Source organism: Ylistrum balloti, unplaced genomic scaffold, assembly GCF_031769215.1.
Source record: "Ylistrum balloti isolate Yb309-2 unplaced genomic scaffold, AGI_CSIRO_Ybal_v1 Utg371588, whole genome shotgun sequence".
Lineage (NCBI taxonomy): Eukaryota > Metazoa > Mollusca > Bivalvia > Pectinida > Pectinidae > Ylistrum > Ylistrum balloti.
Genome location: NW_026782816.1, coordinates 42,163 through 57,173, shown reverse-complemented (window position 1 = coordinate 57,173; position 15,011 = coordinate 42,163). Strand labels below are relative to the sequence as shown.

The 15,011-nt window shown below is 38.1% G+C and overlaps 1 protein-coding gene across 1 annotated transcript in view; it reads right to left on the bottom strand.

Annotated features, from left to right (window-relative positions):
* The window catches only part of LOC132563108 (neural-cadherin-like), a 61,256-nt gene that overhangs the window by 26,966 nt on the left and 19,279 nt on the right, over window positions 1–15,011 (bottom strand). Inside the window, exons 7-15 of the mRNA XM_060227868.1 lie at window positions 8,985–9,241; window positions 8,514–8,791; window positions 6,936–7,394; window positions 5,750–6,139; window positions 5,028–5,231; window positions 4,562–4,754; window positions 2,506–2,652; window positions 2,228–2,343; window positions 1,804–1,980 (exon numbers count right to left, since the gene is read on the bottom strand). Of these exons, the coding sequence (XP_060083851.1) occupies window positions 1,804–1,980; window positions 2,228–2,343; window positions 2,506–2,652; window positions 4,562–4,754; window positions 5,028–5,231; window positions 5,750–6,139; window positions 6,936–7,394; window positions 8,514–8,791; window positions 8,985–9,241 (2,221 nt within the window). The remainder of the gene's footprint in view (window positions 1–1,803; window positions 1,981–2,227; window positions 2,344–2,505; window positions 2,653–4,561; window positions 4,755–5,027; window positions 5,232–5,749; window positions 6,140–6,935; window positions 7,395–8,513; window positions 8,792–8,984; window positions 9,242–15,011) is intronic.

Below are 15,011 nucleotides of genomic sequence, written 5' to 3'. Positions count from 1 at the left end.
AATGATGGCACAAGATATTTTTATTAAGCACCTATTAGCAAATATCATTTGAAAAAGATCCCAAAGTATTATTAGATAGCAGTCAGTTACAGGTGGATAATGGACAATATGCTTGTGCTGTATTACTGTCGACATCCAAGATGGCTGCCTGTGGGCCACCTTGATTTCAAATCAGTCCAAAAAAGGTACAATGCACAACTAGGGACCAAGGGAAACCAATATCTATGAAATATCAGAAGGATCCATCCTGGACTTCCTCAGATATAGCAGTAACAAGATTTTACTCTCAAAATCCAAGATGGCTGCCTGTCAGCCATCTTGATTTCGCAGTCCAAAAAGGTATAATGCACAACTTGGAACCAAAGGGAACCTGCATATGAAATTTGAGAAAGATCCATCCAGTACTTTCCAAGAAATAGCAGTAACAAACTTTTACTTCCAAAATCCAAGATGATTGCCTGTCGGCCATCTTGAATTCGAATCAGTCCAAAAAAGGTACAATGCACAATTAGGGACCAAGGGGAAACTGCATATGAAATTTGAGGAAGATCCATTTAGTACTTTCTCAGAAATAGCGGTAACAAACTTTTACTTCCAAAATCCAAGATGGCCACCTGTCGGCCATCTTGAATTCGAATCAGTCCAAAAAAGGTACAATGCACAACTAGGGACCAAGGGGAACCTGCATATGAAATTTAAGAAATATCCATCCAGTACTTTTCCAGAAATAGCGGTAACAAACTTTTACTTCCAAAATCCAAGATGGCCACCTGTCGGCCATCTTGAATGCGAATCAGTTCAAAAAAGGTACAATGCACAACTAGGGACCAAGGGGAACCTGCATATGAAATTTGAGAAAGATCCATCCAGTACTTTTCCAGAAATAGTGGTAACAAGAATTGTTTATGGACGGACGGACCATGGATGCAGAGTGATTTGAATAGCCCACCATCATCAGGGTGGGCTAAAAATACCAAAACATATGACATACATGACTAAAACATCTCCAACTCTGTTTAAAACACCACATTTAATCCCAGTGTAATGCTATTACTGTTTAAAACACCACATTTAATCCCAGTGTAATGCTATTACTGTTTAAAACACCATATTTAGTCCCAGTGTAATGCTATTACTGTTTAAAACACCATATTTAATCCCAGTGTAATGCTATTACTGTTTAAAACACCATATTTAATCCCAGTGTAATGCTATTACTGTTTAAAACACCATATTTAATCCCAGTGTAATGCTATTACTGTTTAAAACACCATATTTAATCCCAGTGTAATGCTATTACTGTTTAAAACATCATATTTAATCCCAGTGTAATGCTATTACTGTTTAAAACATCATATTTAATCCCAGTGTAATGCTATTACTGTTTAAAACATCATATTTAATCCCAGTGTAATGCTATTACTGTTTAAAACATCATATTTAATCCCAGTGTAATGCTATTACTGTTTAAAACATCATATTTAATCCCAGTGTAATGCTATTACTGTTTAAAACATCATATTTAATCCCAGTGTAATGCTATTACTGTTTAAAACATCATATTTAATCCCAGTGTAATGCTATTACTGTTTAAAACATCATATTTAATCCCAGTGTAATGCTATTACTGTTTAAAACATCATATTTAATCCCAGTGTAATGCTATTACTGTTTAAAACATCATATTTAATCCCATTGTAATGCTATTAAAGCCCTCTTTCTCGTTACACACAGAAGATACGATCATACTGCTCTCTTTACACAGTTTAGGTTAGATATGTTTACTACAAATGTTTAACTGACCTGTACAAGGAATTTCTGTTGTCCAGCTGGAGGATCAATCTCCTCCACCACGTCCTGAATGATGTACTCAGCTTGAGTGAACTCAGGCTGGTTATCATTGATATCCAGCACTGTCAGTTTGACCCGTGTCGTGTTGGTATGGTAACCATCATTGGCCGTTATGGTCAAGTTGTAGACCTAGCAGAAAAAAATTCAGAAAGGATTGAAAGAGATCCTTTAATCCACAAACAAATTAATTATCTTCACTCTAATCTCTTATAAAACTTTCCCTATATTGAAACAAAATCTATAGACAGTTTCAATTTGTCTTAACTATCACAAGACATCAAATTTCCAATAAAAAACATTCAATGTCATTTTCTTAACAAAAGCATTAAACTTTCAACTTTGTTTTGAAATATTCCACAATGTAATACTAGTGTACCTTTGGTGGAGTTTCGTAATCTAGGTCTCGAGCTACGTAGATTTCTCCAGTCTTTTGTTTGATTCCAAACACATTCCCCACGTTACCGCTGGTGATGGTGTACGTCAGGACATCAGCTGATCAACACAAACCACTAAAGTAAGTAAACCTGCTCATCATGGCAGCAATCTTATGAAACAAACATCTAATATCATAATAATACTCACTGCAATGAACAATGACAGTGAACGCAGACCCACAGCATGAGGTAAACCAAGGAATAGAAACCAAGTACTCACAACTATCCAGGTCTTCTGCCAGTACTCGAATGATAGCTTTACTGCTGTCTGGTGGCTGTTCCTGGACTTCTTTCTCATACAGAGTCTCCTGGAACCGTGGCGTGTTGTCATTCTTGTCACCAATTACAACCAGCACCTGGGCTGTTGCTGTGAAAACATAAGAGAAAACCAGAGGTAAAATTTGTATATGCCAAGTTGTTGGCCTATTCCTAAACAAGTCATCTAGACACCTATCTACAGACACCTATCTACAGTCAAAGGGTGGCATCAAACATCTGTATATATAAAGACATCTACAGACACCTATCTACAGTCACAGGGTGGCATCAAACATCTGTATATATAAAGACATCTACAGACACCTATCTACAGTCAAAGGGTGGCATCAAACATCTGTATATATAAAGACATCTACAGACACCTATCTACAGTCAAAGGGTGGCATCAAACATCTGTATATATAAAGACATCTACAGACACCTATCTACAGTCAAAGGGTGGCATCAAACATCAACATATCTGTATATATATAGACATCTACAGACACCTATCTACAGTCAAAGGGTGGCATCAAACATCAACATATCTATATATATATAGACATCCACAGATACCTATCTACAGTCAAAGGGTGGCATAAAACATCAACAAATCTATATATATATAGACATCTACAGACACCTATCTGCAGTCAAAGGGTGGCATCAAACATCTGTATATATAAAGACATCTACAGACACCTATCTACAGTCACAAGGTGGCATCAAACATCTGTATATATAAAGACATCTACAGACACCTATCTACAGTCAAAGGGTGGCATCAAACATCTGTATATATAAAGACATCTACAGACATATCTACAGTCACAGGGTGGCATCAAACATCTGTATATATAAAGACATCTACAGACACCTATCTACAGTCAAAGGGTGGCATCAAACATCTGTATATATAAAGACATCTACAGACACCTATCTACAGTCAAAGGGTGGCATCAAACATCTGTATATATAAAGACATCTACAGACACCTATCTACAGTCAAAGGGTGGCATCAAACATCTGTATATATAAAGACATCTACAGACACCTATCTACAGTCACAGGGTGGCATCAAACATCAACAAATCTGTATATATAAAGACATCTACAGACACCTATCTACAGTCAAAGGGTGGCATCAAACATCAACATATCTGTATATATATAGACATCTACAGACACCTATCTACAGTCAAAGGGTGGCATCAAACATCTGTATATATAAAGACATCTACAGACACCTATCTACAGTCAAAGGGTGGCATCAAACATATGTATATATAAAGACATCTACAGACACCTATCTACAGTCACAGGGTGGCATCAAACATCAACAAATCTGTATATATAAAGACATCTACAGACACCTATCTACAGTCAAAGGGTGGCATCAAACATCAACAAATCTGTATATATAAAGACATCTACAGACACCTATCTACAGTCAAAGGGTGGCATCAAACATCAACAAATCTGTATATTACAAAATACCCTCAAATTGCGATAAAAAGGTATTCTAACACAGTTAAAAGGATGTTCACACATAACATTGAACATCATCTAAATAATTATAAATTTGATAACTATACAGAACTGATATCTTATTCCTTGATGACCCTTCAAAACATGTCAGCCTTGATTTTACGAGCTATGACCAGAAGTGAGATGACAAGAGATAATGACAACACTGATAGTCTCGTTCTAATATGGTAGAGCACTGAATCAGAACTTAATATACAATTCACTGATACTTCCCTATAGAGCTACACTGCAATCTGAGAGGGTGACCAACCACAATTTAGTCAGCTAGCATTCTTAGAGATATATAAATCTACCACAAGCTTTAAGGGGTGAAGCCAGTAACGTCACCCGTGGTTAATCCAATTAACCTTCATCCATCCTGCTAACAAGTTCTTTACGAACCACTTAACACTTTTCTATGTAAAATCAGGTGATGATGGCTGGTTGATGGAAATCCACTTTTTGCTCTAAGACAATGCCAAACTACCTACCACTGTTTGGACTGTTTGGAGGTTCATGGTCACGCACATCTGATGGCTTGCCATCAACAGCCATGATGTCGATGTAGTAGAGGTTGTCGAGCTCCCGATCAAATGTGAAGTTGGTGGTGATCAGACCGGTCAGTGGATTGATGTCAAACAGTCGGTGGACGCCATACCGATCTTCTATTATACTGTATCTGACCTGTATCAGATGGTACACCTTCTTTATAACCAACACTGCTTACATTGCTTACATTAATGTCAGAGACATTTTCATAGCAAAGCACATGCATTATTGTAAGTGCTTTATTTTAACTAAATAAAATTCAAAAATAAATTCAAATAATCTTTACTGATTTCCAACATTAAAACACTTAACATCCATTAACTCACAAATTTTTTGTTTATTTTGTTTTGTTTATGTTATTTATTTTATTTATTTTGCCAATGTTTCTAAATTTTGCAATCTGCTCACCTCGTTGTTAGGGGGGTCGTGGTCTGCATCAACAGCTTTGACAGTGATGACTGTCTGACCAACAGGTTCATTTTCTGGAACACTGCCTCGGTAGGTGTTACTCATAGTCGGGTCGAGTCCCTCAAATCTTGGTGGCTGATTGTTCATGTCTTTTACTTTCACCGTCACACGCATTTCATTAGATGCTGGGTTCAGGCCCTTGTTCTGGATAGTAGAATAATTTACAGCATTATCTCACTGTGATAAGTAAATGATAATTGTTTTGGTTTTAATCTACAATTAAAAAAGATGTCAAAATTTAACCCTAAGAAAGAGATGTTTTTGTCCTAAAGATTAGACCAGTTCAGGTCTGGTTCCACTTTATTTGACAGGTTAATCAGTAAGTCCTACCCAACCTGCTGTTAGATTAAGAGTTTCCAGTGCCTCAGTTACACGCAGGTATCAGACAGATTTCTGTTACACTGAGATGTATAAATCACAGACGGGAAAAGGGTAAACTTCATAGACACTATATTCTTAAACTAACTGTGACACGTAACCGGACAACTTCATGGACACTACATTCTAAAACTTACCGTGACATGAAACCTGACAACTTCATGGACACTACATTCTAAAACTTACCATGACACGAAACCGGACAACTTCATGGACACTACATTCTAAAACTTACCATGACACGTCACCGGACAACTTCATGTACACTTTATTCTAAAACTTACCGTGACACGTAACCGGACAGTGTACATATTCTTGTGATTGTAATCCAGATTTCCGCGCAGCTTCAGTTTCACCAAGTTGGATGAGGTGGAAATCCGGAACATGTCGTCAAACTGCGACTGGGAACCATCCGACTTGATGAGAGCAAAACTGACACCCTGCAATTGTGGATCTAATATGTTAGAGCTGGCTGTAAATCGACCAATGGTGTGACCCGAAGGTACCGTCTCCTCAACCTCATAAACCATGCCATCGTAACTCTCGTCCCAGGTAGGTACCTCCCCTTGTGAGGCAGCCAGACTGATGGTGACACGCACGGTGGAGTTGAGAGGTGGATTACCCTTGTCCTTCGCCATTACAATAATACTAGTCTGATTACTGGTGTACGGAATCTGTGAAAAAGGAAAATGAAAGTACTCTAAATGATTTACCTTATCATTGCACAAGAGAGTGGAATCTTAGGTTTGGAATGAAAGAAGAAGTAAAAGCTTTCAGATTTAAACAAGAGGCCCACAGATCCTGTATCGCTCACCTGACTTTGTTTGACTGAAGTTGCTTCGAGAAAATTAGAGGAAAAGGAATTCTAAATATCCAACCACACAACACAAAACATTCAGGGGGTCAGTCAAATCATTCATACTTCAGACCAAATCATTCCTTCAGGAGAAGTAGGATTTCAAAGAATTTACCCTATTTCCCCTATTGGGCCCCATCCCTTCCATCCCAGGAAGGGTGACCCATAGTTTATTCAAAACTGATTTCCCCTATTTTCCCAACAATGTTGCAGACCAAATTTTGACAAAATCCAATCTTTCCTACAGGAAGGGTAGGATTTTGAATAATTTGCCCCACCCACCTCTCCCACCCAAGGGGGCAGACTCACCATTTATACAAAATTTATCCCCCTTTCCTCAGGAATGCTTTAGATCAAATTTTGCTAAATCCCATCATTCATACAGGAGTAGTAAGTTTTAAAAGAATTTTCTCTTTTGATCCCTGCCACTGAGGCCCCATTCACTCAAATGTCACCAATATGTCGTCATTTCCATTCTCTCATTTTCGGAGAAGTCTATATCACAATATGTGTTTACAATACTTAATCATCATAAACCTCTAGAACAGACCATTAAGTATTTATCTCAGGGTCTAAAAATCTCATTGAAAAAGAACTAGAAATTTCCTTCTTACATCAATGAGACTCTTGTCCAAAAAGATTGAGCCCGTATCTTCTTCTATTCTAAAGTAATTTCCAGGGTTGGACTCCAGGAGGTAAACCACTTCAGCATTCTGTCCCATGTCACGGTCTGTCGCTAATACACCCGTTACACGCTTATTGACCTCAAACGTGCGTGTTATTTGTTTGGAGTAGGAGAGCGAATCAAACATGGGCCGATTGTCGTTGCGGTCATCGATATGAACCCAGAAGGTACACAGACTGTTGAGCTGCTGCGGCTGTCCCTTGTCTTCAGCTTTAATGGTTACTGGGTAACCACGGGAACCCTGCTCTGATTCCCGGTCGAACACAATGTTGGTGACCACAGTTCCATTGTCAGGGTCAACATCGAAGTTCTTAGTCTGGTAAGCTGGAGTGACCACTGAATAGGTGATCTGACCATTCGGTCCACGATCATTGTCTTCAGCTCTCACCTAAAGTAGATACCAATACATTTCAATATTCAATGTTGACAATTTGATACATCATTTTGAACATTGGTAACATTCTAAGAATGGACATCAAAGAATACATTTCAATATCAATCTGATACTCCAAGAAGTTTTTAAAACATTTTCTTTATTTACAACAAACACAATTATTTGATACTATCACACAAAGACCCTTTTCAGAGCTTGTACAGAACTAATCATCACTCCTATGGATCAGATCTCACCTGTACAACCCTTCCCCGAACAGTCTAGATCCATGTCATTGTATAATGATCCCACACCTCAGGACCCCCCCACACCTCAGAATCAGACCTTACCTGTACAATACTGGTCCCCCTAGATGGTTCTGAACCACTGTAGCTTGGTAGTTATCCTGGTTCCTGCCCCTCAACAAGCAATCTTACCTGTGTAACCTTAGCCCCCTGCCCTCAGGACCAGTCCTTACCTGTGTAACCTCAGCCCCCTGCCTTCAGGACCAGTCCTTACCTGTGTAACCTTAGTCCCCTGACCTCAGGACCAGTCCTTGCCTGTGTAACCTTAGCCCCCTGCACTCAGCACCAGACCTTACCTGTGTAACCTTAGCCCCCTGCCCTTTGGACCAGTCCTTACCTGTGTAATCTCAGCCCCCTGCCCTCAGGACCAGTCCTTACCTGTGTAACCTCAGCACCCTGCCCCCAGGACCAGTCCTTACCTGTGTAATCTCAGCACCCTGCCCCCAGGACCAGTCCTTACCTGTGTAACCTCCGCCCCCTGCCCTTTGGACCAGTCCTTACCTGTGTACCCTTCACCCCCTGCCCTTAAGACCAGTCCTTACCTGTGTAACCTCCGCCCCCTGCCCTTAGGACCAGTCCTTACCTGTGTAACCTTAGCCCCCTGCCCTTTGCACCAGTCCTTAACTGTGTAACCTTAGCCCCCTGCCCTTTGGACCAGTCCTTACCTGTGTAATCTCAGCCCCCTGCCCTCAGGACCAGTCCTTACCTGTGTAACCTCAGCACCCTGCCCCCAGGACCAGTCCTTACCTGTGTAATCTCAGCACCCTGCCCCCAGGACCAGTCCTTACCTGTGTAACCTCTGCCCCCTGCCCTTTGGACCAGTCCTTACCTGCACTACCCTAGTCCCCACCGGTTGGTTCTCCATCACTGTAGGTTGGTAGTTACATGAGGGAAAGCCTGGGTTATTGTTGTTGATGTCCTTGATCTCTACAACAAGAACTGCATCCTGGCGCTGTGTTACGTGACCTTCACAGCAAGATCCATCATCGTATGCAGTTATGTTTAACACATACTTGGGTATGGCTGGTGGGATGGAGTTGGACAACTGAATCACTCCAGACTTCGGATCAATTATGAAAGGACCATTTGGGGCTTTCGTCAATCGTTCTGTGAAAATTAACGGATATGAAATTAAATGCAATGAAAATTAACATTTTAAAATAACAGAGGAGATGTAAAGTTTTATGAAACTGTCCAGGATTTCGTGGCAAGACATTTTTATTGATATTCCTTGACAGAAAGGGCCATCAGATCAAAGACTGGTGATACATTATAACTTATTTTGATGAAACTCTCTAACCTGTGAAAAAGTACTCCACATTGTCACCATCTGGATCAACAGCCTGGATCATCGTCACATAGTTATTAGCCGTCAGGTCCTCCCTGATGCTGGCATAGATTTCCTCTAACCCTGTTCCAAACCGAGGTTTCTCGTCGTTGATATTCGTGACATAAATGACCACACTAGCCCAGCCCTTTTTAGGCAGAGCTCCATGATCTGTCGCCGTAACATTGAACTTATAGAGTCTGTCGGGATGAAAGTCATAATCCAACCTCCTGGAATACATAATGTAAAACACTTAATACTTCAAATATGTCTGTCAATATCATTATTAGATTAAAACAAATCAGGACAAATACTGTAAATATAAGCAAGCATCTTCAAAACACTTTCAACTGAACTTTACTTCATAGTTTTAATTCTTGTTGCGTATCAGGTAATAAGCTCACCCACTGAAACATCAACAAATTATGATTTGTTGTCTGTAATTAGCTCAAAGTCTCACTCAATAGTGCTGCATTGTATACAGTGTAATAAGAGTCCAATGGGGCCTGTATTGCCCATCTGCCTTGCTTGGCTGAAATTGCTTCATTTAAACTAAAGGAATAGAATTCTCAATATTCAAGCACACAACAAAAAACCTATCTAAGTTTCTCTTAGACCCCAAACCCCTGTCCTTAGGGGTTCAGCAAAACCATTAATACTTCAGACCAAATCATTCCTTCAGGATTTTAAAGAATTTTCCCTGTTTCCAATAATGGGCCCTGCCCTTCCCACCCCAGACCCACCTTTTATGCAAAACTGTTCAAATTGGGACAAAATTGAATCATTCCTACAGGAGGATTAGGATTTTAAAGAATTTGCTCTATTTCCCCTATTGGTCCCTGTCCCTGTGGCCTGGATCCATCATTTATACACAATTGATTTCCTTTCCCCAACAATGCTTCTGACCATATTTTGGCAAAATCCAATCATTCCTAGAGAAAGTATAGGATTTTAAAGAATTTGCTATTTTTCCTGTATTGTGCCCCAACCCACCTGCCCCTTGTTTGAAGAAAATTGATTCCCCTGTACCCAAGAATGTTTCAAGCCAATTTTGAGCAAAATCTAATCATTCCTACAGGATGAATAGGTTTTCAAAAAAGGAGTATGTATGATTTGGGTCAAATTTGGCCCCCTCTTCAAATTTGATGAAATACCTATACTGAGTAAGGATAGTAACGTAATTAATGAATTGGGGGATTTTAGCATGTTTTCTTTCTCGGCGCATGCGTAGCGGCACTTCAAATATAGGTGTCACACCAGTATTTTTTAAGAGAAAAATGACACAAAGCATTACAAAAAGATTCTGTAACTTTTAATTATCATACAAATATGCTGCTTAATATTGATGTAATTAAATCACTTATGGAAGTTATCAACTAATGGCTTTTGCTAGCAAAGGCTTAAATTAAACTTTTAATATATTTACATTTGGTACCTTAGCAACGAATTATATCACATAGCAACGGCATGGCTATAAGATTTATTACTGGTAACAACATTTTCTATCGTCCAAACTTGTGAAATGGAAACAAATCATAGCATATGTGACATAATTATATGGACTAACTTTTTTACAAAGGTATTATAATGCAAACATTTGGGAAGTGACAATAATTTCCCTAGCAACAGAATGTGTCGCATAGCAACAACAATACCTTATATTGATAACAACATTTTCTTTCCAGTTTCAAGATTTTTCTTCTGCTGTACTTAATGAAAACAAAATATTTCTCATGTTTTCAGTAGCTAAACTTTCTAATAAAGGTATCACAATATAGATATTAGAGTATTAATCAAAGTTGGTGCCCTAGCAAAGTATTCTTACACATGGCAAGAATATGACCTAAACTGTTATTTTTTTTATATTGTTTCAATGTTTTTTATTGTACGTTATTTAATGAAAACAGATCATTATCACTTTACATGGACTAACCTTTTCTTACGAAATATGTATAATATAAACATTTTGATACAGATCAAAGTTAGTACCCTAGCAACAGAGTCTATCACATAGCATACCTGTAATTGTTAACATATTCTTTTCTGTTACAATATTTTCCCACTTGTTACTTGTTGAAAGCGAAACACTTATCACATAATTTCATTGGTAAAACATTTTTGTTATAAAGGTATACTAGTGTACACAATATAAAAAATTGATTATTAATCAAAATGTGCAACAAAGTCTATCACATAGCAAGAACATCACCTGAAGCTGTTATCGGTTTCTATTTTGCTACATACTTCTGCACTGGTGCTTTTGAAAGCAAAGCATATTCGAAGCATATAATCAATGTATAACGTTTGGTTTTGTTCACAGAATTTAACAAACATGAAAATGAACAAGTGATAAGCGACTTCAAATTATATCTACTTTAAATACATATAGTGTTACAGTTTATTCCTCTGGATACTCCTCATCCGTGTCGGAATCTGTTGTTGGAATGTCAGCTGCATCAACCAAAGACTTTGTCGAAATAGTCACTGCCCCAGATGATTTGCCTTGGAAGCGTTCATATCCTAGAAACCACAATGCACTTGCAATGTGGGCACAGCAACCGACCACTCTTGAGCCTACTTTACAAGTGCAGTACCAACCGTTGATGGGATCATCAGAGAGTGAGTCATACTCAATCCACAAAGAATGTGCTCTGCTGTTACAGTGTCGAGACTGTATTTTTAACTTGATCAGATTAGGGTTTTCTGAGAAGACCAGCAACTCATACAGTCCATCTTCAACACAGTGCTCCTTTGTATAACTTGGAGCCTGTTTAAGTTGATAAACTCCCATGGTGATATTTCGTAAGTCATCCATGGAAAGTTTAGGGAAGTCCATCAAGTCTTCTGCTTCCAGCTTTTGATAAACAGTTCTCTTATTTAGTAAGTTGTTGCTTTCCAAAAATGCTTTCACTGTATTTGGTTCCTTGGACTTTGCAAGCATTGCCCTGCAATGTGCTTCTGATGTTGCGTCAGTTTTCACAAGTGGTTCTTTAAACCTGTTGATAAGAGCACAGATGATTCTCACAAAGTCACCAATAGAAGGGATCAGGGTATTTGGAACAACTTTGTCAAACAGTTTCCATTGTTTTATCCTGCCATTCACGCTTTCTACCACCCATCTGACTTTTGTGACTAAACGTGAAAGGTTCGCCTCTTCGGTGGTGTGCTGCTTGCAGCCTTTCTGAAGATAGAAGGGCATTTTCACATCGAAACCTCGGTCTTCTAAAAACCTCACAGCGTCCCTAAACCCCCTGTCTACAATGAATATGTCGCCGGGTTTGAACCACTTGCTAGCTTCCTCATTTGCCTTAAGCATGTGTTTTGTAATGGAGGCATCGTTGTTTGAGCCATCAGCCAGGTAAGGTCCGAGCACATCCAGAATGTAGCCATCTGTTCCTACAAGCATCATTGGTTTAACGAGTGGTCTGTTCTTGTGCATAGAATAGGACCTCCTTTGGAATTTGTAGTCTGCACTCTTCTGGATGTAAACATAGGTGCCATCAGCAACAACAATAGCCTCGTTTTCGCCTGGTTGGAACAATGATTTTGCTATATTTGTAGTGTGGTTTTGAACAAAGTCTCCATGAGATATGTGTTGAAATCCAAGGTTATCTGGTACAAAATCTTCCACTAAGGCATTCCTTGTGCTGTTCACTATACGCTGGATTTGCGAATATGTTAAATGAAATAACACACCAATTAACTTGTTGGACAATCCACTACGTAATTTGAAGAGAAACACAGCTAGACATGTCCGGATTGACCTAACTGCTGAATCATTAAGTGATGTCAAATGAGTGACAATTTCGTCAAACTGCTGTTTGGTAAATCCTGTCAATGTTACATAATCTTCATTGGTTAAAAATGATGGCACATCGAAATTCAAATGTCCAGAATGTGTAGACAGCATCCTTCGAACTCCGGAGAGAAGACCTGTAATATCACTTCTTGAAAACCAGTCATTTGATTTCTTGGTTCCAAGTAATGCCAACGCATTTTCATTCAGATAATTGTTCTCAATATGGCTCTCACAATATCTACTATGGGGGTGTATGAATATACCACATACTATGAAGGCCTGAGTAGATCCTTGTTGTGGGATGTTGGTTAAATGGTTTCTTTGGTTTGCATCTTTATGACATACAATACATGATTTATGAGATTTTGATGTTGCGGGAAGGTTCAAATTAATAGTTTTAGGACTCGACAGTGTCTTTTTCTTTGGCGGCTGAGAAATGTACTCGTCATCATTAGTATTTACAGGTGTCTGGTGAAATATTGGAAGACTCCTATACACTCGTGCCGTACATGTCCCGCATATCATGTCATTGCTACTCACGTCCCTGCCAACACATCGCTCCACATATCTTTTAAAGGCCACGCCAGGTGGGATATGCCTTCTGGAATTTGGTTTACACCTTTTGAAGCACAAGCAACATGGGATGTCTTTTGGCATCTGGAAAGAAATATTTGATAAGTATATTAATACTTTATACCAACCATATGAATCACGGTAACGTAGAAAAGTACAAAAAGAATATATAAACATAAAAGTGACAAGTTTTTATGTGGAACTCAAAAGAATGTGTGTTCTATACATTGTATAAGAAATTAAAAGTTGTAAACATAGATATTATATTCATATTTAAATTACATAACATATTTTTGTCATAATTGATCAATAATTACACATTATTTAGGGAATATGTTGTTAAGCTTTTTACAATGAAATTAAGAAAAAATAATAAAAAGGAACAGGCACCAGCACAACTGTAACTCACACAAATGTCGATAAATGTTTGTGAAATATGGATTGTCAACAAGATTTGAACCCACAGTTTAATTAATATTACAAATGTTATTTTCTTAATGTGAAAAAAATAAAATGTTGCTAAGCACTTTCAAGAACAGACTACATGGTTGCATTTTAAATTAAATTAAGAATAGGTATTTTTTTATTTGAAATCAAAATAAATAAATAAGAGTTGTCAACAGGATTTGAAGTCAGAGCTTAATTAATTACACAAATAGTTTTAATTAATGTTAAAAATAATAATGTGTTGCAAAGTTCTCGCTAGAAAATATGTATTATAGTTTTGTATCTTAAATTGAATATAAAAAAAAAATAAAAAATAAAAAAAATAACATCAATGGTCATCAGGATTGGATCCCATAATTGCGGTGCTTATGCTCCTGAGCCAACCCTCCTACCACTACACCACGGTACAGCATATGCAACCGGATGTTATTTTGAAAGTATATACACCGACTATGTTGGCTTTCTCTTCTGGCTGTTTCCAAGACAATGAGTATAAATAGATGCGCTCTTTCATTTCTATTTTTCCCTAGTTAATAAAACGAATATTTTTCAGACAGAAAGAAGACATTTTCAGTGGACTTCAACAAGACACACAGTCTCTGTTGAAGTTTATAATGAATTACTCTTGAATTTATTGTGAGCTCGCCTTCAGTCCAGACGACACTTCACCGTTTGTTCGGCGATCAACATCAACAACATTCAAGCTGGGCTTGGCAGCACAGAATAATACTGTTTCAGAACTTTAAAAAGTATTGAGATACCTTTAAATAGATTTTATTGTTAATAAATGACATTTGAATAAATTTTTTAACAAACATCACACAAAGTTAGTGGATTTTTTGCCGTCTACCTGTATTGGGGCATCTGTCAACCAGACGTAAAACTGATGATGCAATCAAGTGCTGCAGACGTCCGATGAATAAAAAAACTATTCATTTTTTATATCACATCAGTTAAAAATTTTTTGCTAACAAGAACAAATCTTACCTTTCTTGGTTGTGAAAAATTAAGGAATTGTTGGTTTTAACTCCATCATTTGAGTGTTTCTGCTGCAGTAAACAAAAATATCGATAGCGGCGAAGTCCGTTTTCCGTGTTCCGGACCATATATTACACGCGATCTTGCATCAAAATGCCGAAAAATAATTTTAAAAATTAATTTTTTAATATGAGCGCAGTCTT